General features: G+C 34.8%; 1 protein-coding gene across 3 annotated transcripts in view; it reads right to left on the bottom strand.

Moving 5' to 3' along the window:
• The window catches only part of SUZ12 (SUZ12 polycomb repressive complex 2 subunit), a 32795-nt gene that overhangs the window by 4504 nt on the left and 4223 nt on the right, over nt 1–24068 (bottom strand). For 2 of the 3 annotated variants that reach the window (XM_074922459.1, XM_074922460.1), the window contains 12 exons: nt 19836–19904; nt 17081–17130; nt 14192–14277; nt 12537–12768; nt 11618–11720; nt 8589–8694; nt 7283–7460; nt 2772–2863; nt 2174–2317; nt 1381–1538; nt 709–907; nt 104–183 (listed from right to left, as the gene is read on the bottom strand). In XM_074922459.1, coding sequence (XP_074778560.1) covers nt 104–183; nt 709–907; nt 1381–1538; nt 2174–2317; nt 2772–2863; nt 7283–7460; nt 8589–8694; nt 11618–11720; nt 12537–12768; nt 14192–14277; nt 17081–17130; nt 19836–19904 — 1497 coding nt within the window. The remainder of the gene's footprint in view (nt 1–103; nt 184–708; nt 908–1380; nt 1539–2173; nt 2318–2771; nt 2864–7282; nt 7461–8588; nt 8695–11617; nt 11721–12536; nt 12769–14191; nt 14278–17080; nt 17131–19835; nt 19905–24068) is intronic. The other variant, XM_074922461.1, reaches the window with a different exon arrangement.

The raw sequence follows: 24068 nt of genomic DNA, 5'->3' as shown, positions 1-24068 counted from the left end.
CTGAGCTAACTGAATTTTAAGTACTTAGTAAATTGCAATGCAAAATGGTCAACCAAATCTATACCATAATTTATTTGTATCAAAACTAAGCACAGTAACATACCCGTGCTTCATAACATGAAGATTCCATAATTTCATCACTTCTTTCTCTCCTTCGTTAACATCAGAAAATTCTTCAATTTGCTGGAGAGATAAAGGATTGTAAGAAAGGACAGGCAAAGAAACAAACCACACCAGAACCGCCTGTATGCTGACAAGTGGTGAAAGCACACCTAAAATTCAACTTATGCCACCTATACATCACAGGAATAACTACTGATGAAAATTCAGGCACTGCAGTCAAAAAAGTCAGAAAAAGAGTCATAACACGTAGAGACCGTGCTGATAAATTACTTCCGTATTACATACACACCCCAGTGTGTACTGCTGCGATACCAGCATCTCCTCTTTGAAGGAGAAAACCAGTCACAACGAAAACCCGTTAGGACACACCTGGACCGAACTAGCTTTGCAACTAAAGACATACCTGAAAATACAAACTTTGATTCCATGAATTTCTATCATTAGTGGCTCAGCATCACAGAATTTACTTAAAGTAAATGCATCATTTTCACAACATATGCTCTGTTTGTTCCCTACAACAACTGTGGGCCATCTTTTAAAAAACACAATCCATTTAAAATAATTTTGTATAAATTGAATAATTACAGTAATGGTTTTCTCCCGTAGCCATTCAGGGTCCTTTTCATCCTCACTGTCTACTTCCATTTCTTGTGGACGGAGAGGTAAACACGTGTCACTGTGGAAATATAGCCGATTGTGCCCGCTGCTGTATGTTCGCTGTTGTTCTACTTCTCCATCTTCAGATTCAAGAAATTCTGACATACTTGCTTTCGTACGCTTTGGCCTAGAAGGAAAAAAAAAAAAAAAAAAAAGAAAAAGTAACTGCTTTCAACCATCGTATCAAATATGCAAATAAATACTAAGAAATGTAATCGATTAACACAGATTATTCTTTTAAGCTCTAGCTTGCAAAAATATTGCAGAGGGCGGGGTTGGGGTGGGGTGTGGCAGGGAGAAATCACCAGCAGTGAAATAAACCCTATTAAAAACCCAACACCCCACACTCGACCTTTTGGGGAAGAAATAGGATAAGGCAGTTAAAAACTTACACTATTCAGAACCAATCCCTCAACTGAAAAGGCATAGAAAAATTACAGATGAAGTTACCATCCTTCGATTACCTTTTTTTAGTCATAAATTGCTGTAGTTTAGTGATAGTGAAATTTAACACTGTTTATGTGCACCTACAGATTTACCAATCCGGTCCACATGCCGTATTACACAAATACAGATACACCTTGCTTTCCACCTCCTTACCTGCAAACAAGTATGTGTGTGATTGGAGTTCTTTTGACTGGTCCATTGCGACTGAAGGCAAATCCAGGTTGACGATGGATATCCTGGGGATTTCCTGCATAGGAGCCATCATAACACTCATTGATAGATACATCTATCCTAGCACCTTTTGGATGATACTGAAACAGATAATTGCAAATATACTTAGCAAATAGTAATGGCAATACCTCAGGAAGTTTAAACGAGTATTCTTTTAAATTCTGAATACTTTCAACATCACCCTATCAATAACCTGGCATAGCTCTAGTTTCATTTACAACACCCAAATAATTTTTAACCTCTAGTAAGATTATACTAAAGCTTCCTTGCTCTGTACCGTTTTATATAAACCCACTCAGAATAGAATTAATTATAAAATTAAAGAAAGTATCAGCAAAAGATTGCTAACAAGCACCCTAGGAACTAGAACATTTCTAAATTTCCTGAAGCTTCAAGAGACTTCCAACCAAACGTAGATTACATTGCTTTCTACATCATATAATACATTAATGCAAAAGCAGCAGCTATAGTCAGAATTAATCCTCCAGTGATCAGCACTATCTACTATATATATTTAAAGAAATAAAAATCAATACCACAATATTTTTTTCCTGTGTAACATGCAAACATTCAAAAAACCTTCAAAGGAAGCTGTATATAACCTGTAAATACAGTTCTACAACTTAACAGGCTAGCAACAGAATCACTGCATACGTAATATCTGTGACAGAGTGTACAGTGTTTCGTAGTGCTAAACTACAAAAAGATTACTTACAACATAATTAAAGATAAACCTGCTGTGGCAAAGTTTAAGATGTTTGAGTAAACTATACAGTTTCCGACAGTTCAGTGTGCACCATGGGCAATGCAAGTCATCTCGCGCTTCAGTCTGCTGTCTCGTGTTGTTGTTGTAAAGGAACTGATGCAAACAAAGGAACAAATAGTATTAGCATCAAATGCATTTAATTCATTAACTTCCCAACCCCCAAAACAGAGTTGGGCATCATTTCAGGAGATCTCTGCACTAATACAACGTTCTTGAGAACACTACATCAGCTCAGTGTACCGAAACACTGGTATTTCAAGAATTTTTTCCCCATAGGGAGACCACCTGTCCCCTTCCAGATGTCTAACAAGAGATGTCCTTTGTATTCTGGAGCATTGGACATGCCTCCAGGAAGATTAGTTTTCGAAAATACTTCCTGTAAGAAGAACTATGTGGAATGGCTCTTAATATGTGAATCTGAGCCCCCTTAAGGCATCCACTAAAAAAACAAATGGAAATTTCCACCCAATTCAGAAGAGAAGTGAACATTTTAATTCCATGCAATATTTAGATTTTAGCTTTTCCCTCTAATGCTTATTTTCAATACCTGGTAAAATATTCGCAACTTTTGTCGAGGTTCATTTAAAACATCTCTCTCTTTTCTTGTTTGAAGGTCTGCCGGCAAGGATTCTTTCACAGCTGAAAAAACCCACATTTCTTTGGTGAAGAGGGGAAGAAAAAACAACAAAACAAAGACATTGTTTCTTACCCAAGTATGGAAGTGTGCCCCAAGAAGGGCACACTGCTGCTCAAGGAAATGGGCTACTCTAGTGTACTTTGACAAAGTATTTCCTATCAGCAACAAGGAAATCTTGGTGCTCAGCTTCCTTCAGAAATCTAGAGGCAAACCCACCACTTTTAAACATCAGATTATCTCCAGTTTTGGAGAACCCTTCAGAGAACTTAAAAATGGTCAGGTAAAGAGCAACATTTTTCTTACTCCATTTAGGCAACCAAAGAGTTCTTTCGGTATAGCTAAAAGTTGGTGTGCCTGGGAAACGAAAAAGAAACACTGCTTTCAGATGGCTGCGTGGCACATACCTTGCTTAATTAAATTCAGCCTCAGAAGCTTCCAAAGTCACATAACAGACATCAGTATGAAATGCAAGCAAAATATTTAACTGAAACTTGAACCCTTAACTCTTGTCTCTCAAACACTTATTGTTTGCGCGTGTAATGGCACTGCTCAGTCGTCTCTGGGCCTCTTCAATACATTTTAATCTCAGTAAGATGGTTTGATTCCATACAATTAACAGGAAACTCCACACATCTAAAGCAGGTTTTATAAATCTACTGTCAGGAGAAACCAATGACACCTACTTCCCTCTGAATGGTGAAGAAGATGGCAAAACAAATCTCAGCTCTACTGAAAAAAGGAGCTCTTTTAGAGGATGCACTTATTTTATATTTAATATTTTGGAGAACAGGGGAAATTTCATCTCTTTCTGTATGAAAAAAGAGAGGAGGCCTGACACTTCAGCCTGCACCACATCAGAGAAATTAGAATTCCATGGCTCAGTTACTTTGAGCACTTTGTAATTACAGCAAAGCTTAATCTGCCATATTTAGAAAGTCTTTGATGTCTTTATTCTACTGGTCTGCCTTGGGAAACATGCCAAAGTAAAATGACAACACCAAATTCATATACCCTTGGGAAAGATGCACTGGACCTTTTTCTTCTACTATCAGAATTGCTGACAGAAGTTTCCTACTATTTATTATGTAGTAAACTAGTACACACTTTCTAGAGTTAGTCAACATACCGTCATTTCTTTTGCAAGTCTGAGCATAAAATCTGCCTAACAAATTACAATATAGGTCACCAAGAAGCTCTAAAATACAAAGAGGCCTTGTATGAAGAAGTAAAGAGAAAGCAGAACAACTTTAACAGTGAAAGTTCAAGCACTTCCCTGCTTCTGTTGCCTTTATTCTATTGGCAATTACTTCATGTTTGTGTGCATTAAGTGTCAGCCATTCATCCTGATTTAAGAAACCTAAGTGTCTGCAATCCCTAGCTCAGGTACAACATTCAATTCAGAAGACAGGAGTCAGTCTTACTTAAATATTCTTTTACTCCGTCCAAAGACAAAGATGTCTGTAGGTTGGCTGAGGATGTTAGGGATCATTCTAGATAGGGGCTTCTGCACAGGTAAGGTGAAATTATTCTTGCTCTAACTTTTTTTATTACTACACACCAAACCTCTAAAAACAGTGAAAAGAAGTTACACCCTTAGAAAGTCTCACCAGAGATGAGCTACCATTGGCACGTTTCCCAACATATACTACAATATAACGGCACAAAAAGCATGTTTGGAAATGCAGTATTTTTTTTCATAATACTCATTCCCTTGCTATAACTACTGCAGCTCCAAAATCTCAGTTATATATCCAACAAAATCAGACTGAAATATCATCGTGCACAAATTCTCTGATGTGCTACCATAGATGAACCTCAAAACAAGCAAGACAACCCTTCACAAACAGTGCCTGGCTACACAGCCCAGAGACAGCCTGGAGACAGAACACTGCACTCCAGATAATAACTTCTATAATAGGGACCTAGAACTTTCCTTTAATCACACAGTTTCAGTCTAGCTACCAGTTTGGAAATACTGATTACTCTGAAGTGAATCGGGCGCCGTTCAAGAGTCTAGGTATGCTCATAGATGTTTAAACAACAGGAGCAGACTGTTGTCTTCAGTGCAATTTAAGTTTTCCAGCTGTCCTTAGGCCTTACTTGCCAATGTTCCAAGCCAAAGTTACAAACAACTGTGAGCTAGACAAAAGAAAGATAATATCTAGGCCAGCCTCCACTGCCACTTAGGAATCAAAGGGGAGTTTCAGATTAAATATGACCCTGAGACAGGAAAATGCTATTAAAAAAAAAAAAAAAAGGACACAATGGTCAAAGGTGCCTTTTCCATCTAGTGTCAGAAAGTTTTTTAGTAGTAGCTTTTTTGAGCTAAGCTCTGGGACCTCAAGGAAGAAACATGTTTTTAGAAACATATTAGCCAAATTGCAATTAAGCAACTAAACTAAATTATTCACAAATTTGTATTTAAAAATATAAAAACTACATTTAGCTTAATTCCTTGATATAATTATAATCAAATAGCATGCTACCTGCTGAATAGCTACGTAACTTTGTGAAGTTTTTCAGTTCACCAAACTGCAGTATACAATCAGTTACTCTCCGCTCAGCAGCTATTCCAGTATTTTGTGAGCAGATCTAAACAACTCTCAAAGGACAAAGTCATGGGTTGTTTTTCATATCAAAATGCGTATCTTAATACTACAATCTTCTGCAAAACATCTCACAGCAAGTATACGTCTGTTAATGTTTTTACATGATGCATGAATTCAAAGAATGTGATAGCATCCTTTTTAAAATCATTAGGGGTCAAACCTTATAAATCCATTGAAATTTTCAAGGTAAGACCCAGCACTGATACCGATTAGCTAAGCTTACGTAAAGGGAAATATTCTCAGAAAATTTTCCATAAAGAAACTGATCTGAAACACGTACTCTTTAACATATACCTACAGAAATGTCAAAGGATATTTTACAGAGTTTTTCTAAAATAGTGCTGAAAATCACCTATGTAAATTTAGGATAAATATTTTCTATTCAGCTGCTTCACAAGATAAGCTTTTTAGTAGCAGTAACGGCAGAAGGAGCAGTTTCTAGACATTTCAATAGCTCTCGAACTAACGTGTTTAAATATAAAATGGGCTTTATTAAGGTAACAGAAACTATAATTTTAGATTTGCAGTATTATCAGACTGCATTAATGTTTTTGGCATTATGTAATCTGTAAAGTAGTGGATCAGATTACAATGGTAATTGCATTAAATTTTCAATGACACTGTAGCCTCCATAGAAGTGCTACTTACTACATTAAATACAAACCAGGCAAACAAGTAAAAAGCAAAATAATTGTACTCTACTTTAAAATGTTTCCAGGAAGCAAGGTTAAACAACCCAATTTTAAACAGTCTATCCACGACTGCTTTTAATGTGTTACATATTTAAAGTTATGATAAAACAGATCAAAATCTGATTACGAAGTTTGACAACATGTAAACTCGTTTGGAAAGAACGTACAGGAATGAACTTGCAGAAGGAAACAAAACCAGTTACATTTCAAATTATTAAAAATTCTGAACTCGAAAAGCATTTAGTTTTAAATTACAATGCTCTAAACATTAATGAATGACTAGGGAGAAACTAGTTCAATAATACAGATTAATTTACATATAACAAATACAGACTTACCTCACACTGTAGTGATAGTTTGCAAACTTGCTATGTTTTTCTCTTACCTGCACAGAACTATTTTCAGACAGTACTAACTGCAAGCCTGCATTCTATCTAGACAACCTCAGACTGCCCAAAATGAATAAAAGCAGAAAAATCCTTTAGGCTTAAACAGAAATCTTTGTTCAACTTACGCGAATATGCAGAAAATGCAGCTAAATAATAAAAAAATATATAGTGCTTCCACCATGGGACCATGCCTAGACATCAAACTATGTTTCAAGGAGATCAGTGCCAGTTAATAAGCATTCTGAAAGAACCTGAGTTACCTTTACACCACAAAAGTGCTGTGTAATGTGCAATATTTTAGAGTTCGTCACATTTTGCAGTAACATTTTCCAAGAGCTAAATATATCATGATAGACAAATTTTAAAACTATTTTTACTACAAAGCATAAAGAAGTTATTAATACTATATATCCAAATACCTCCAGAACAGTAACTGAGTACACCAGACAACCCTTAGAAGTCCTATTCACAGACTTTCCTCTATTTTACGTCAGAATTTAGGAGTATTGTATATAAATACTTCAATATTGTCATGACTTCAAAGACCCTACTATTTTTAGCTTTTAAATTCACCTTAAAAAACATACAAAGTATGGGATCCAACAAAGCCCATTCGAATTTTGCATTTTCATGTTTAAGATTACAAGCAGCTGCACCAGTGAGTCAGGAACCCTGAAGCACAGAAGTGCTAAGCAGATCATTATTCAGCAGCAAACGCAAAGTTTGCTTACCTATAGTCTGAGTAGGTTTAACAGAATTGGGCTTGTTTTCTTGAGGGAGGCTTTCAGAATTTCGTGTTGCAAGAGGCTTAGCTATAGGAGCTGTAGACTTATCATTTGTGTCTCCTGTCCAACGAAGAGTAAACTGAAGTGTAGGTCCCTGAGAAAATGTTTCAAATGGAGGCAATCTCTGGTGGGGGGAATAAAAATAAAACAGCAGAATTAGTGTCTTCCCATGTACAAAGCTGAAAAAGATGGCTATGCAGTTTCATGCACATTACTGAGCAACCACTTCATGCACATACTGTGGCGCACACTGATCTTTGTGGAACACTAAACAGTAAGCAGCATGGGCCCTGACTAGAAAGAAAACAGCACTTCAGCCTGCTGCCAGTGTACTTCTCTTTCTACTCATACCTGCTCCTAATTCTGCAGTCCAGTATTGTATATTAATACACGAGCTTTAAAAACTGCATCACTGTCTGCTGTAGACATGCTATTTTAATATTCTCCTGTGGATGTGTTATGTTCATCTTGCTTATCAAGATAGTAATAATAAAGAAATAGAAGAAACGTGAGTCAATTGCAAAACCCCTATTATCAAGTATCATACACTAAATGTATCAATGAAGATACAGAATTCCATTTTAAAAGCTCTTTATTATATGCAGGCCTCATTAGTTTACAGAGATGCTATCACATAAACAGAAAACCAATGACAACGTGCTTATTGGATCTGGGTGATAAACACATTGGCCGTGACTATTTTCTCTTTTCTTTGGGGTAGCGCCTCCAGCATGAAAATCCCCTCTCATTCTCCCAACAACAGAAAGCAACCCGTTTTGGTTTCAGCTGGAAGAGTTAATTTTCTTCCTAGTAGCTGGTATAGTGCTGTGTTTTGGATTTAGTATGAGAATAATGTCGATAACACACTGATGTTTTAGTTGTTGCTAAGCAGTGTTTATACTAAGTCAAGGACTTCAGCTTCACATACTGCTCTGCCAGCAAGGAGACTGGGGATGTACAAGAAATAATTTGCCTGATTTTAAGACAGGAATTCAGAAGTCACTGAAAGAGACAGCTGCCATACCAACAGTAGTTAACATCTGCTTGTATCAGAGATCTAGCGTAGCCAAAGCTTTCCTAAACCAAGAGCTAAGTCAAAACTTGTGTCCATACATCCTGAAAGACTATTAACTGTTCAGTTTAATCCACATTCAGGAGAAGAGCCATGGACTGCACTTTGAATTGTGTTCCACCTTAATCCAGATCATTTTCAAGTGAAGACAGGTCTTTCAGCTACTGAAACAATCCATACCTTCCCATCAAGTATTGTTTCCCATGTTGCTCTTTTCTTGCTAATGGGACACTCTTCCATTTCTTGCATGGCCACTTCATATTCCCCATCCAGAAGTTGCAAGCGCCTGCCCACACAGAATTGTATTAATTTTAATTATTTGTCTATTAAAACCTAGAATTTATTTTACAGTGACTATCCTTCCATGAAACTAAAGGCAGATTTTCAGGAAATTTATTTGGCAACTCAGTGGGACTCTTAGGTAAACAATACCCATAATAAAAAAGCTGCCTAATGCCAAACAATACTGTAAAAACACCCATTCAAGTGATGCAAGAAGAAAACAAAAAACAAAAAAACAACATTCAAGAGATGCAAGAAAACTAGTTAATACTGAATTAACACTGTGATGGGAACCTTCCTGGGAAGAAACAAAACCCAAACTGAATGACAACCCCTCCAAAACATCTCTGTTCCTGATTTATTAGTAACTCCTCTGCTCTAGCAAACCAGTATATAGCAACCCCATATCAGGTCTCCAAAACGAAAGAATTTCACCATTGTATCAGAACCATGTCAGATGTAACCTTAAGAGGATTTCAACATAGTAAATTTAAAGTATGATGTTCTCAAAAAGCAAACAAAAAAGCGGCTTTACATAGACCAGAATGAGCAATTCACACGTTAACCAACATGCTACATTTTTTCTGTCCAAGAGAGAAGACTGCCAAGTGCATGTGTTGCATATGACTCTCAAACAAGACAAATGAAAAATGTTGTCTTACAAAAATGTCTAAATAAAATATCCAGTTGGATAAGAAAAAAAATTTCTATATTTCTTAGACTATTCTGGCTGAGGTAAGAAAATTTTAAGGCAAACTTTCAAGTTTACCCTTAAGTCTACCAACTGGTCAAGATCTACACTTTTCCCCTCCAGCTCTTATTTCATTCAGGTCAGATTTGGATCATCTCAGGTGACCAGTTTCACTTTCTTTCCTATCTCATCCTGCTTCCTCCTATGTAGCAGTCTGTTCAGTGAGGCTTGAGAAATTCTGATTTATACTTTATTTTCTTTTATTTTGTTGCAGTGAATCAAAGGTACAGTCTCAGGAAAATGTTTCATGGATAAATGCTTTAAAAAGACATCAACACAAATCAGCAAGTAATATAAATTCACAATACAAGCTCAGTTTCCCAAGATAATTTTTTTCCTTTTGAGACTTTACTTTCTGAAGCACTCCCAGCAACAAATCATAAGCTACAGAAGCATCATTCAAAATAAATGAGTTGTTGCTAAGTATATAAATTCCATGCAAATGTAGGCAAACTGTTACACAGTATGAACTTGGGAAATATGTCTTGCAGAAAAAGGCTGTTTCTGTCTCTAGACCCTCAGTATTCTACAGTGAGATATTGCAACAGGTAAACTACAGCCTTTTTCTTTTATACGTAAACTATATTACAGCAGATGTATCCCAGCAGAATAAAGTTATAAATGCACCAAGCCAGCCATCAGAAACCTTTTGTTCTCTTTCTTGACAGCGTCTTGCAAACCACTAACTCCATCATTTACTCTTTCTAGAAAAGCTTCAAAAGGTAAATAAATAAATAAATGTATAGATCGAGAACCTATGGCCTTAAGATAATACTTTTCTTAGATCTGCCCAATATCCTTTTCTAGGCCTGGAGTCTGGGTAAAATAACTTAATTTTAAATTCCTCCATCAAACAGAAGATCGTAAATTCAAGAGGCTAACATAAAAGAACAGTTTATACTTTACAAAAATCCACAAAAAATTAGTGAAGTTAATAGCTTACATTTTGAAGATGGCTTTTCACACAAAGTAAAATTTTAAAAATTCCTTTTAAAAAGTACTGATTTTTATGCATGACTTAGTTCTGCTGCAAATCAGACAGTGTCACTTATACAGCAGCATGGCTGAAAATATCCTAGCTTATGTGTATCATCACTACAAACCCACCTAACGGTTCATATCATGTTTAGTATATTAAAGTTCTCCAGTGGAATTCAGTAATAAAAATGAATAAAATATTGTCAAGACTTCTAAGAAGATAGAGATTAGAGAAAGATATTTCTTTAAAAAATCCTACTCAAGATATGACTTCTAAAAATGTATTTGGATAAATGACCATTTTGTCAGATTCACTTGGAGCTATGTTTTAAGCAGCTTTTACTTGAAGATATATTTTTATTTTTACTAATTACCTAGATACCTACCTCCACCTGGGATCTACACTTGCCATGGATAGAACACTTATTTTCCTATACTGTATTTTGGGTGTTGCTGGTATTATCATCTTCTGCAGGACAAACAACTACAATGTCCTTACCAGTAAACATTATGCTACTTATCTTCTGAACTATCTGGACTGCTCTAAGCTACACCTACATGTGAGTTTATCTGACTCCACCTTCTTTAAAATATATTAAGTAGTGTGAAGATAACAAATATTAAAATATTTCATCACACAAACTACATGACAGAGTAAGCCTACTGTGATTTTAACTACTTGTTTGATTTCATTGTAGTAACTGAAAACTAACATCTTCTTTAGGTGCCAGCAGAATACAATCTGTGACTGCATCAGCAAAAGTCTGGGCATGGAGAAAATTATGCCACTAAATAGAATGTAAGCAGTAAGCGTATTTCAGATGCTGTTTGAGTTACTTTTTAAATTACTCTGTCACTGATCTTTAACAGAACCACAGAAATTACATCTGTCAAAAAACTGACAAGGAACAGACATACTGATGCATATTAACAGGACTTAATTAACAATACTCAAGTTCATAAAAGGGAATTATTTACAATTGTCACTGAACAGGTGTCTGTAGAAAACGTGCATTATGAAACCTGCATTTTTTATTTTTTTTTTTACAAAGACAACAAGCCTAAGCTGTTATTGTAAACACCGACTAAAAATACAGCTAAAAACAAACAACACTGAAAATAAAGAACAGATTTAAGTTTAATATTAAACAAATTCCTAACGATTAACAGACACAACATTTATTTTGGATAATATTACCTGTTTTTATCAAATACAGTCATTTGTGCTACAAATGTCTTTTCCCCATCTTCACGATTTGAAGAGTTTCTTTTTCTTCTAGCTGGAAGCTCCTCATTGACATCTGTACATAAGAAATATAGAATTCAATTATTATATAAGCACAAATTCAATAGATCAAACAGCTTCTATATAATTGTAGACTATAACTGGCTGTTGGTTGTCAGACATGTCATACAGTAGAAAAGGACAGTATTTAACAAACAGCACAATGGCAAAGGAAAGAACACTTAGCTTAACAGTTAATCATATTTTAGAAATGTTCATATATATTTTATACAGATAACACGTGTAGTTTAGTCATATTACTCTGTCAGCATGAAAAAATTGAGGATTTGATCTTCCTCCTCTTGTAGCTATAAAACAGTGAGAAAATGTTTTTCATTCAACACGCATTCTCCAAGGCTATAAAATTTGTAATGTAGCATATGTCTCCATATTAAGAAGATTAAGAAAATAACTTTTAAAATTTTCTAATTAAGTTATTTTCTTTATTGGCTAGTCATTTCATTTTGAGGAGAGACTGTGATAGCACCTACAGCTGAGTCAGCAGTGACCAGTGTTGTTGGAGGTTTAATAACAGTCACACTGACCACAGGGCTCTCTTCCATTATTCACCCTCCAACAGCACTGGCTCACAACTTCACCATCACATGTTAGTAAAAATTGGTGGTAAATTTACACAAAAATAGAAGCACAGTTTCTAGCTACAAACTGTATTTTAGCCCCATCTTGAAATAGACTGAAAACAAGTGAAACAACTCAGTCACCCATCTATTACTGTCCCTTCTCAGAGTATGACCTAGGCTGCACATCAAGACAACTGTATACATGCCTACAAGATAAACCTTGTATAAGCTTATTTAAAGAGGGAAGTTACCAATGTTTTCATTAGTTTCACCATTGATCAGTCCATTAAACTCTCTTCTTCCTGGGCGAGTTACTCTGAATAACAATGAGTAAGACTTCACCATATGGCTGTTGCTTGGTTCAAACTCATTGCTGGAAACTGCAAGTGATGGGAAGTTGCCTGGTTTGATTTGGCTGAGGTCTGGGTTTAAAGGCACCTGCTTTTTACCTGTAGGAACCTGTCTTATCGGACAACTGACATCCTGTAGGAAAACAAGAAAGCTAAGGTTTAGGTCTTTAGAATACAAAATAACACCATTAAGTGTTAAAATTTATATAATTTATGAATTGTACTTGTCCTGCCATCTTTTTGTAAATAAACCTTGTAACAGATGTAAATTAAAAAAAAATCTGGAATAACAATCCCAGGTTTTAAATGTAAAACCAGATATTTGAAAATGTAAAGAAAACTGGCATTTTATAACCACTTCTGGCAGCAGCCATCTATCTCTAAGTGATTAAATTAACACTAACATGAGGCACTCAGACTGTAGAACAGTCATTAATACTAATTTAATTCTGCTTACCTAAAGAAATTAAATGTTTTGGTTATGTGTATATATATATTTCAAGGGCCTCCTAGCTTCTCCTTCCAATATTACAAAGTGCACTTTGTGCTATCTAGGAGATAAAGAACCACTTACCTAGGATTTATTATATTCAGTTATCTCACAAATAGATCATTGAACACTGTGTACTATTGGAAAAACAAGGCAAGATGGCCTAAGTATGAAACTTGCAGCAAAACATTTCAAAAACCATCAGCACCTCCTGCTTTTACCATATTTATCCATACTATAGCAAGTAACAAAGTTGGCTAGAAACAATATTAACTCTTTAAAACATGTCAAAACAGCTTAACATTCTTAGGGAAAATACACAATGTTCTGACTGCAAATCTTTCCCTTTTTGGTTAAAAATTACAGCATGCATTACTGAGCTTCCCATATTCCCATAGCTGTGAAGCTAATTTGCCAACTGGTATGAAGCAAACATAGCTAAAACAGCAAGCAAATTCAAAGATGCTTAAAAAAAAAAGATATGAAAATTGTTTATGATTCATAGTAGCTAAAATCTGCAATAATTGAGATGATCAATGTAAAAAACATAAGTACAGAAAAAGCAAGGAAAAAGACAAGACTTGGCAGATGACTGGAAAATTCAAACCAAATACAATTTGTTCCTTTTTATTTCTAAACTCTGAAAGGCATAGACTATTTTATGATTTTGTGATTGCTTGGTTTACTGAAGCCTCTGGACATCTCAACAGAATTAACAGTTTAATAATGTGATACATTCACAATGAGCAAATGTGACATAGGCAAGTTCAATTAACAAATCTGATTTTTTTAAAAACTTCCAGTTATTTCTCACAATGCAGAGCAAAATCCATATATATATATATATATATATATATATATATATACATATGCTTCTTAAGAATCCTTACCCAGTCAATAGAAAACAACTTGAAAAGATGAGTTCTTAAATTTAAAGACTAAATTAATCTTAAGAGAAGCATCATTTCACCATTACCTTGTTGTGTGGCAGTGTTAACTAGATGTTCCAGAAGCAGGTAAACATTTTACTTTAATATATATTAATAGTTTATAAAATAAATTTTACCTTTCGCTTCTTGTGGCAAACTTTCACAAGCAGTACTTCCAGGGTTACAGAATTTTGTTCATTCTCTGAGTTTTGTGATGGCTTATCTAAACAGAAAAATATTGTAAATTCTGAAAAAGTGAAGATCTATTCAATGGTGTAAATCCACCTGTAACTACTTTTTAACCCTAGGTACCTCCAAGCACAAAGACCTTTAGTTAAATTCTAAGTTTCAGTTCTCCCCAAATTTACTGCAAATTCCCACTTGAGAACAAATCCTACTGAACTATTCTAATACAAGCAGATTAAAAAGCATAGTTGATCTCCAATGTTTAAAGGAGTAAACTTGCTATCTTTGGCACTGCCAAAATCTTTTTATAGCAGAGAAAAAGGATATGGGTAGATTTAAGGAAAGACAGAATATACTAATTACAGATGAGTCAAATTATTTCCTGTATATTTTTTTTTTCGTTACAGCTTGCAAATCTAGAATTTGGTTTGCATCAAAATGTAAGATCCAGATGCTATCAGATAGGAAGACAAAACAAAACAAACAACCTTAAAGATTATGAAAGGTTAAGTATACGCAGAATAGATGTTAAAGGACTCCTGAAAGAACCTGAAAAGTATTAGAAAAATAAGACCTGGCTCCACAGTCTCTGCACTATGAAGTTCCTAGAGCCTGGAATTTTCAAGACAGCTACTACCAGCAGTATGATCAGCAATGCCAATTAAGAACAACCTTACAAAATAAATTTCATTGTATAGTAAGAGAACCTTTAATTATGTGAATCTATATCTATCTGGAAATGTGCTCTCATACGGAAAAAGAATAATAAGGTAAAACTTCATTATATATCTAGTTAAAAAACAGTTTGTGAAAAATTCTGAAAAGCAATGATCAGCCAAAACTGGAATGTGTGAGAAGTTATTTCTGCTCTTACAACATCTATTATTATGGGCTTAAGGTAAAAAACACAATGGGTTCACCTTAGTGGATGTCACAACAAAATCTGACATTCAGTGAAATACTGTTATGCTCATCAGATACAAAGAGCACAGCTTTAGTATAGTAAAGGCAACATAACCCATGTCTCTTCTCTTGCTTTTCTCCTGACACTGTATCAACACTGAACAAGCTTAATGAGTATCAGTTAAGAGAGACTTCTGGTAACTCATCTAGAAACAGTAGCAGTTTTATGAAACACATGGATTTTTAAAAAAAATTGTAAATGTGAGACGTACTAGAAATTTTCTTAGCAAATAGAGAAACTCAGGGACACACATACACACACATACCACCCCCCCCACCCAACCAAAACCCCACCACACTCTCAGTTTCAAGAGTTTCTACCATAATTTATAGCCAGACAACTAAGCATATTAATTGCACCAGCTTCACTAATTACTTTATTTAATATTCAATATTGTATACATTACTTATGTTAGTGATATCCTTTTCTATGGTACAAATGACCATCAGGCTCTCACTATATGTAGTACTTTCTTGAAGTGAAAGGTTTTTATAGTTAACAGTAGTCACATGATCTAAGCAGTCAAACACACAGATGAAGTCAAACATACTAACATATCGAAAAATCTACTAGAGCACCTCTCTAAAATCACACTATAATAGAAAAGGAAGGTCTGCCAGCAAAATCTAACTACCCTATCCACTAGGTACTTTCAAATCCGTATGTGAGGCTTACTACTACATACACTCCTGGATCGATCAGATTTTGGAGTTACATGTCTGAATTTAAGACACATAAGCATGCCTTTTCCTCCACCTTTATTCTATACTTCTCTATTCTTATCACTAGCTGCCCCAAAAGCCTCTTGTGGTTTTCCAGCTTAAAAATACTGAAGGCAACATATAACATGGACTTCCCGAGAGCAGAAACAAAATGAATACTATCCATTGAGACCAGCAGTATTCTGAAGTTCCAGAAGCAGAATGTTCCTAATCTACAGATTTGAAAAACTATCAGAATAATACTACAGTTTAATAAAGAAGTGATACTGAAATCTAGACTTCAGCAACTTTAACTTTCAAACATCTTACTGAATAGATCTGGTTAAGCATGAGTTACTTTGAGGGAACATAACTTCCAGGAAAAAGTACAAAACCTGTTGCGTGAATTGTATTGGCTTTCACATCCAAAGACTAAGAAGCTATTCAGAATATTTTTAACTGAAAATGAGAAACACCACTTTACTTCCCTGAAAAAAAAAAAATCAGCTGTTTATCCATTAAAATAAAGACATGATTTTATCCACGCACAAAGCATGTCACTTCTGCTTTCGTTAAATGAACAGAACCCTTCCTTCTGGTCTGGGAAGTCCAACATTCCGATTTTGAGAGATAAAGCCTTATGTGCATAAAAGACAACAGAACAACTGCAAGTCACTAAAACATGTTTTCCATCGCCTTTACAATTAACGACATGGCCTTTGCCTCATTTCTAGGCTCTACATGATAAGATTTCTCACACTTCTATTTTAAATTAAAAAACACCTGATCTTCTAAAAAAACCTTCTATTTGAAGGCTGAGGGGTTTTTTAAAGCTACTTCAAATACCCCAAAGACACATTCCCATGAAATCACTGTCTTCAGGATCTCCTCAAGGTCTATTTCAGTTTCAATGGATGATGACTTGAAGTATTTTTCAAAATCACCGTTCTGACAAAAACCCTGGTAAGGCTTACCTGCTTAATATTACAATTACACTACAACATATTTAAAGTGCTGTTGAAAATATTGTAACTAATGAGACAGTCTGAACTTAAATATGTTAAAATCTGTATCCAAACAGCAGAGATTCAAAATATTCAAACACCCCACTTGCAGATCTATACTAATTTCAAAGGTGCTATACAACAGTATAATGAATGAATTAGCAAACATACCATTTTTATGGAAGAACCCAGTAAACGTAAGTTGCAAATGAGCAGACAAGCTAAACAGAATAAAAAAAGAAAGGAAATGTTAGAACAAATATGTATTTTCTTCTCACAGCAGCCACTCCACTCCATTCACTGGCAGGCCTGCACAAGAGGCAGAACTATAATGAACTGGTCCATCTTTCTAACTTGGAAACTGCCTGGATACAGCAGTTGCAATTGATGCAAAGCTGTAGAACAGTTTTCTCTTTACAGACTGATTCTATGTCTTCTATGACTTGATACATAAAAAAAGTAGAGGTGTAAACACTACAGTAGAATGGCACTCTCTGAAGACATGAGATCTTGCTTTCACAGGCAGGCAAACATATTTCCTAGACATTCATCAGCAAGAGACGAGTTTTGATGGAAATTTTCTAGAACTTTACCCTGAACTTGCACTTGGTATCAAGATCATTTTTTTAACGAGTATCTGGGAAGCTACAGCCTTAGAAATAAAGATTATCTGTCACATCAAGTCCATATCATCCATAACACATGCAATCAAAATAATAATTGCATCTATTTTGTTTCACAACACTGCAGCTCATAGCCTAGACTATTTTGCTGACTGTAGACCCATTTTATTTCCAATTGTTATATTCAGACTACATTTCAGTTTAAAGCAAGCATTCAGAAATCTAGATTAAAACGGGTCTCAAAAACACTCAGTAAGTATTTCTGAAGTACACAGTATTGAACAAAACATCTGTTACACTAGAATACCAGATACAAGTTTGAGCACCTTCACTTTCTCAGGAAGATACAACCTGACATTCAACACCTATTTTTAAACACAAACATTCCCAAGAGCACTGAGATGATCAGTAAAAATGCCCAACAGCTTAAGCATTCAAAAGACCACATCTATACCAACTTGCATCATTCATCCACGTTACTTTTCCCGACCAACTCTAAAGTACATTCTTTGATAGTTTTGAAAGCACAAAAACCAATACTCAAATCAATATTCTGACTGTTTTAACACAATCCTTATCCTTAAAAAGAGAATATTTACCTAGCAAATATCCAAAATATATGGATAAAAAAATAATTGAGGAAAGATAATATAATGTAAATCTGTAAAACATCTTATAACACAAAATTTATAAATTTTAGACTAAACCATATCTAGCATGGTTGCCTCTGAAGTAATCTGATTATTTGGAAATGCTATGGAAAAAAACCCAGCTGGTTAAAAACCAAGCAAACAACAAAAAAACCATCTCAACAGGTCTTCACACATTCCAGCAACTCAGGTCAGTCTTTAAAACGTCTGGTTTTGTTTTAAAATTTCCAGAATGCTTTGCATTTCATGATTTATTTAGTACATTAAATAGAAGGGTTTTGGCAAATTATCTACAGTCTTTCTAATAAAAGAGAACACAAAACCAACCTGCAGGACTAAAACTGATCTCTGACTGAACTGTACAGATTAGAAAAAAAATTATTCTGGATAGAATAAATTAGTCTTACAATAGATTGGTTAATTTCTATCACACATATTTTCACAAAAAGCTTAGGTGTTTAACTAATCCATACATAAAGAATATAATTTTTAAAAATTGTTATGGTCATCATGTATGACACAAAAATATCACAAACACATTGTATGCCAGATCACTTCTCAGTGAATAAGCTTTTCATACATTTCAGCACTAAGAAACGGGTCAAGAAACAACAGAGCAGGCATACTTGCTATGCTTTCCTGTTGCCATCATTACAAAGACTGGCTAGGATGAAAGCATCAGCCCCAAATTTCACATCACTGCTGAACTCTGACTTTTGCCAAATACCATATAGCAAATTCAGCAAGAGTTCAGTATTTTTTTCTGAAGCAGAGTAGTAAGACCTAATAAAATATGAGTTTTATCCAACATTAAAGTGTGTTACATAAAGTAAACCTTGTGGAGAAAAAAATAAACATGACAAAACCAATAGGTACAGCAGTATAAAGGTAAGAACTATTTCACAATTGGAGTTCACAGAGTACGCCATCCCCAAATGACAGTTCCACATGGAATTAAGACTTTAAATTATGTATTTGTTCAAGAGTGAACACTGTTATTCAGACAGAACTATGCAAAGGTTCAACATGAGATATATGTGGGGTCAGACCACAACAAAAATCTCAGACTAAAGAATAATTCTCAAGAGAATTGACAGGGAAAATTGAAAGTTTCTTTAATGGAAACATTTTATTGCTAGTTACCCTATTATGGCTTGAGATGGGTAAGATCTTTTAAATACTGTTAAAAGTTTAGGGGATTTTTGGTTTGTTTTGGGATTGGTTTTGTCTGGGGTTTTAGGTAACTATGAACATAAGGCTAAAAATAGCAAGTATACAACCATATAAACCCCAAATAGTATAACTATGGGATTTTTCCAAATCTGCCTTTTTTTTATTCCAGCACACACACAGATTAGTTACTGACACAACTGACAGGCCTAAAAAAAAGTTAATACAAATACCTTTTTGAGGCTTCTACATGCATTTTAAAAAACAGCACAATGAGTATTGAAAGTTCATCCTGATACTGCTTTACTCCAAGTTAAAGTGACAAGCACATATATATTTTAAGATTTTGAAAGCAACATTTCAAACAGTAAGTACCTTGCTTCTAATAATTACTCTTTATCACTTTCATTTTATCAAAAAGACTTGATTTAGCACATGCATGTGCTCATTTGTACAGACACAAACATATATGCAGGACAGTACCTGTGAGATTCTTGTTCTCCCTTCATTTTCTCTACTTTTGATAGCATGTCATCTACTTTGAATGTTTTCCTGTGAAGAGAAAGCAGAAAGCATAGTTTCACATAGCCACTATTCCCATAACGTAACAAGAACATTTCACTCTGAACTTTTGACTTGGTTTTAAAACTAAAACTGTCTATATATGTATATATACACACACAATTTTAGCCTTCTGTTCAGAAAGTGCTCTTTTTAGGGACTCAACTGCAATATAGCTTCTCGGGCAGTATCAAAATAATTCAAAAAATTAAAACCAGACCCTTCAGAAGTAATCCTGCCGCTCGTAAGAAGTGTCATTTAACAGCACATATTCAAACCTTGCAATGAGTATGTCTAACCACATTTCAGCTTTGGTCAAAAAAATCTTCCCACTTTAGTGACACTTGTACCTACTAGGAATTCACGCATCAGCTCTTCAGTCATAGCTATTTTAATCTTGATCATAATCATGTAGAACACTTGAAACCTTCTGACAAAACAGTTAAAAGCCTAATTACAAAAAACCCCTTCTTTCTCCACAAAGTTATATTAAATGGACACAATACAAAGAGCAACAAATTCTGAAGCTACTTCTAGAGCACACTCAGAGGAAACAGGGGGGATGATGACAACCAAGGACAACAATGTCATAGAGTATAATCACTTCAAATCATTTCTCTCCATAATTCTGACATCAGTCTGTTCATGCTCATATGTTCAGCCTGTTCTACCATACATACAATTTAATGTGCATTGCTAAATAAAGTTCACTCATGAACAGAAGTTATTCAATAGTTTCCAGAATAGTGTCTTAATTTTCCTTTAAAGGAAAATTAATGCTTGTACCTAGATGCCAACAAAATTGCACTGGACTAGAGTGACAATTCAAGAGCTGTGAAGGCATCCTTACATTAATACCTTAGAAAAATGAAATAAGAAGAACATAAGCTGTTGCCAAATACTGAATTTCTCGTTGGGGGAACAATGATGACATGTTCTGGAGAAGTGAGAAGCATCATCTACAGAAATATCCTGACTGAAGAAACACTAATGTCATACCTTGTCTACATTCAGCATGTAATGCATCTGAATGATTTCGTTACAAATCACATGGTGGCTAAACACTAACACTGGACACGAAACACTACATAAGCACAGGGCTGCAGTCAGATAACAAGAAAAATAATTATGATTTGTGTAATAAGCAATCAGTGATTCAAAGCTCTACTCAGCCTAAGGTTCACACAGATGACAGATTCAAGAACTGACTCACCTACACTAAAACGTGGCATTATCAAAATGAACACCGCAGTGCTCAGCTTTAAAGCAAGAGACGTTAAGAACAGAGGAATCTGTTGAAAGTTTCAGATCCCAAGGTAAAAAAGTCTTCGCATGCACTTTGCCCAAGCTCATCAAAATCAGCCACTGTTCTGCAGAACAGCAAGTAGTACACTTATCTTTAGAAGGTTTTCTTCAGACTAAAGAGTTGCTTAAAACAGCTCTACAGCAATGTTATGTCATGATTGGAATATGAGCCAGAAACCAGCTAAGAGACAAACATGCTTCAGGAATGGGGGAAAGTTTAACAATCTTTCATAAAATACATTGACACAGCTTGCATTTAATATTTGTGGGCGTTATTGATCCAAAAAGAACAATGACACAGCTTGCATTTAGTATTTTTGAGCATTATTGATCCAAAACGAACCATAACACAACGCTTCCTAATTTCAAACTCAGGTTAGCCAAAACAAGAGTCCTCCTAAAATCTTTCAGAAAAAATAAAAATAGCAACCAAAAAACCTATAAAACCAGATTTATTACCTTTGAAGTTAACTTGCAAAAACATAAGAAAATACAGAAATTACTTCAAACTGAATTACTATTTTTATGTTACTATATTCTCAGGCATAACAGACGAAATTAAGTTTTTGTAATAACCATCCTTAACATCCAGGATTTTCAAGACAGCATTTACTTGTGCTACAAGTACACACATCTTGTGCATTCCTTTCTCCACCCACTCTTATCCCAGTCAAGCACAGTAATAATTAACAAAGTATTAAAAGTCACATCATAGCATGCCATTACTCTGCCAATAAATAACAAAAATTATTCCTTTATCCAAAAATACTGCATGGGAAGCAACTTTTATTAACAGTTAGTAACTTCCTTCCAATGCCATCATTCGGTCTAATAATATGGTAACACCTGAAGACAGACCCACAGGCAGAAAGCCCATTTCCATTCTCCATCAAGTATCACTTGACCAAAGCCTATCACCTCTCCAAGGATAAGCAGCACCTTCCATACTTTTTTAGCCCAAGTTGACACATGCCCATTAACTTATTCCCTATCAACATTTCTCTATACCCTAAGCATTCTAATCTTTATAAACACTTTCTCAGTGTTAAACCAATGGACCATCACCAATGGATAATTTCTTGGTAAAAATGCCGTTTTACCTCCCTGCCTCCAAGTGATAAATTTGTCTAGCATTTTTCTCAGACTACCATAGAGCTAGAGATAAAAGATGTACTATTGCAATAGGTAAGTTCTATAAAGTTTGGAGATAACTTCTGTATATTTTACATATGATGCTGTTTACTGAAATGGCAATCAAAACAATGATCAGCAATTTTAAAATGGTAGAATTAAGAAGTTCTAGCAGAATAAATAAATAAGTATACATGTATAGTCATGATCCACATAAGCATGCTAACAGTAATGCAGTTCCAAAAGATACTTCTTTGCAAAGTGAACTCTACTAACATTTTTACTATACTGAACCTAGGTAGGTACAATTTTTCCTTCCTCGGGAAGATCTACTCTAGTTAGGTTATTTTTCCTCTTTTAAAGCCCCTTTTTCACCAGAGTAAGAGGATCATACACCTTAACTGTTTCTATTGAATAAATAATGGCAATTAAGGTCTTGTACACTGTTTACTAGCACAGAAGAGCAAACAACTACCCTGCTAACCTTCTCTGGAAGTTCAGCTGAGACTGTTTTGCCATAATCTCTCAGTTTTGTCAGTACATCTAAGTAGTCCAAACTACCTTCAAACTATAACTTCTGTGGTTTTAACTAGGCTGAAAAAGAAGGACCACAGTACTGACAGAGCATGGAAAAGCAGGAGGAGGGGACCCAAGGGAGAACACACTTCTTTGCAACTATTTTCTGGTGGGTTTTTTTTTTTTCCTCTCAACTATGCAAGTTTACTTCTGTTGCATTATTGTATTTTTATTTAAAAAAACATACTGAAATATTTTACTTCCTAGACCTAATTATCAGAATTAATTCAGTAAGTCAGTATTGTCAGAGCACTAGTGAGTGAAATGGCTGTTAATCTGTCTGTCACAAGACCACTACCAAACTGAAATAACAGTTCTAAAACAAAGTGTTAAGGGAACTAGTAAAAAAATCCATATGTTCCAAAGAGAAACTAAGCATTACTTGTGCAGCTGAATTTGAACTGAAATTTAAACAGTGGACAACACCAACCATTTCTTGTTTCCCAGCAACTACAGCAGATACCCAAGAAAGGGTAAAAACACATGCATTCAATCAAATATAAGCTAATATAAGTTATAAGCAAGAGCTTTCTGTTGCACAATTTTAGTTTAAAAACAAAACCAAACCAAAGCACCCTGAAAATTATTTCTTTTGGCTCTGCCCTATTTTAAAATAAGCAAACAATTAAATTTGATAACTTTTATAAGAAAAAGTAAGCAGCAACTTCAAGTTTAAAGAAATAATCTGATCATTACCTGTCCTAAGTACCTGAAGTTGTATGTTATGGATTGAGTTTTAAGGTAAAGTTATATTGTAGCATTAACGCTAATGGCAAGAACATTAAACAATATCCAAGAGATTTGAGAATGCCAAATACAGTCTCTTTAATTTAAATAAAAAAACATTCCATTGCTCAACAAATCATTCAAGTATTACCTTCCTTAGATACAAATATAGTTTAAATTAGAATTGTCTGCATAATCAGATTTTATTGCTATTCCTTAAGCATTCATGATTAAGTATTTCAGTCCCACAGCAACTGTTTCCAAGCAATAAGAACTTTAGTGTTAAAATATTTTAAAATAAGTGTTCAGGCTACAAAAAGATCCAAAGTATAACAAATTATTTTCAGTGAGGGGGAAGTAACTGAAAGTACTTTGTGATTCTGCTAATAAATAACATACCCTGCACTTTTCACTCTG

Source organism: Athene noctua, chromosome 18 (genome assembly GCF_965140245.1).
Source record: "Athene noctua chromosome 18, bAthNoc1.hap1.1, whole genome shotgun sequence".
Taxonomy (NCBI): Eukaryota; Metazoa; Chordata; class Aves; order Strigiformes; family Strigidae; genus Athene; species Athene noctua.
The sequence above is the reverse complement of the archived record's forward strand: the minus strand, read 5'-3'. Positions and strand labels throughout refer to the sequence as shown.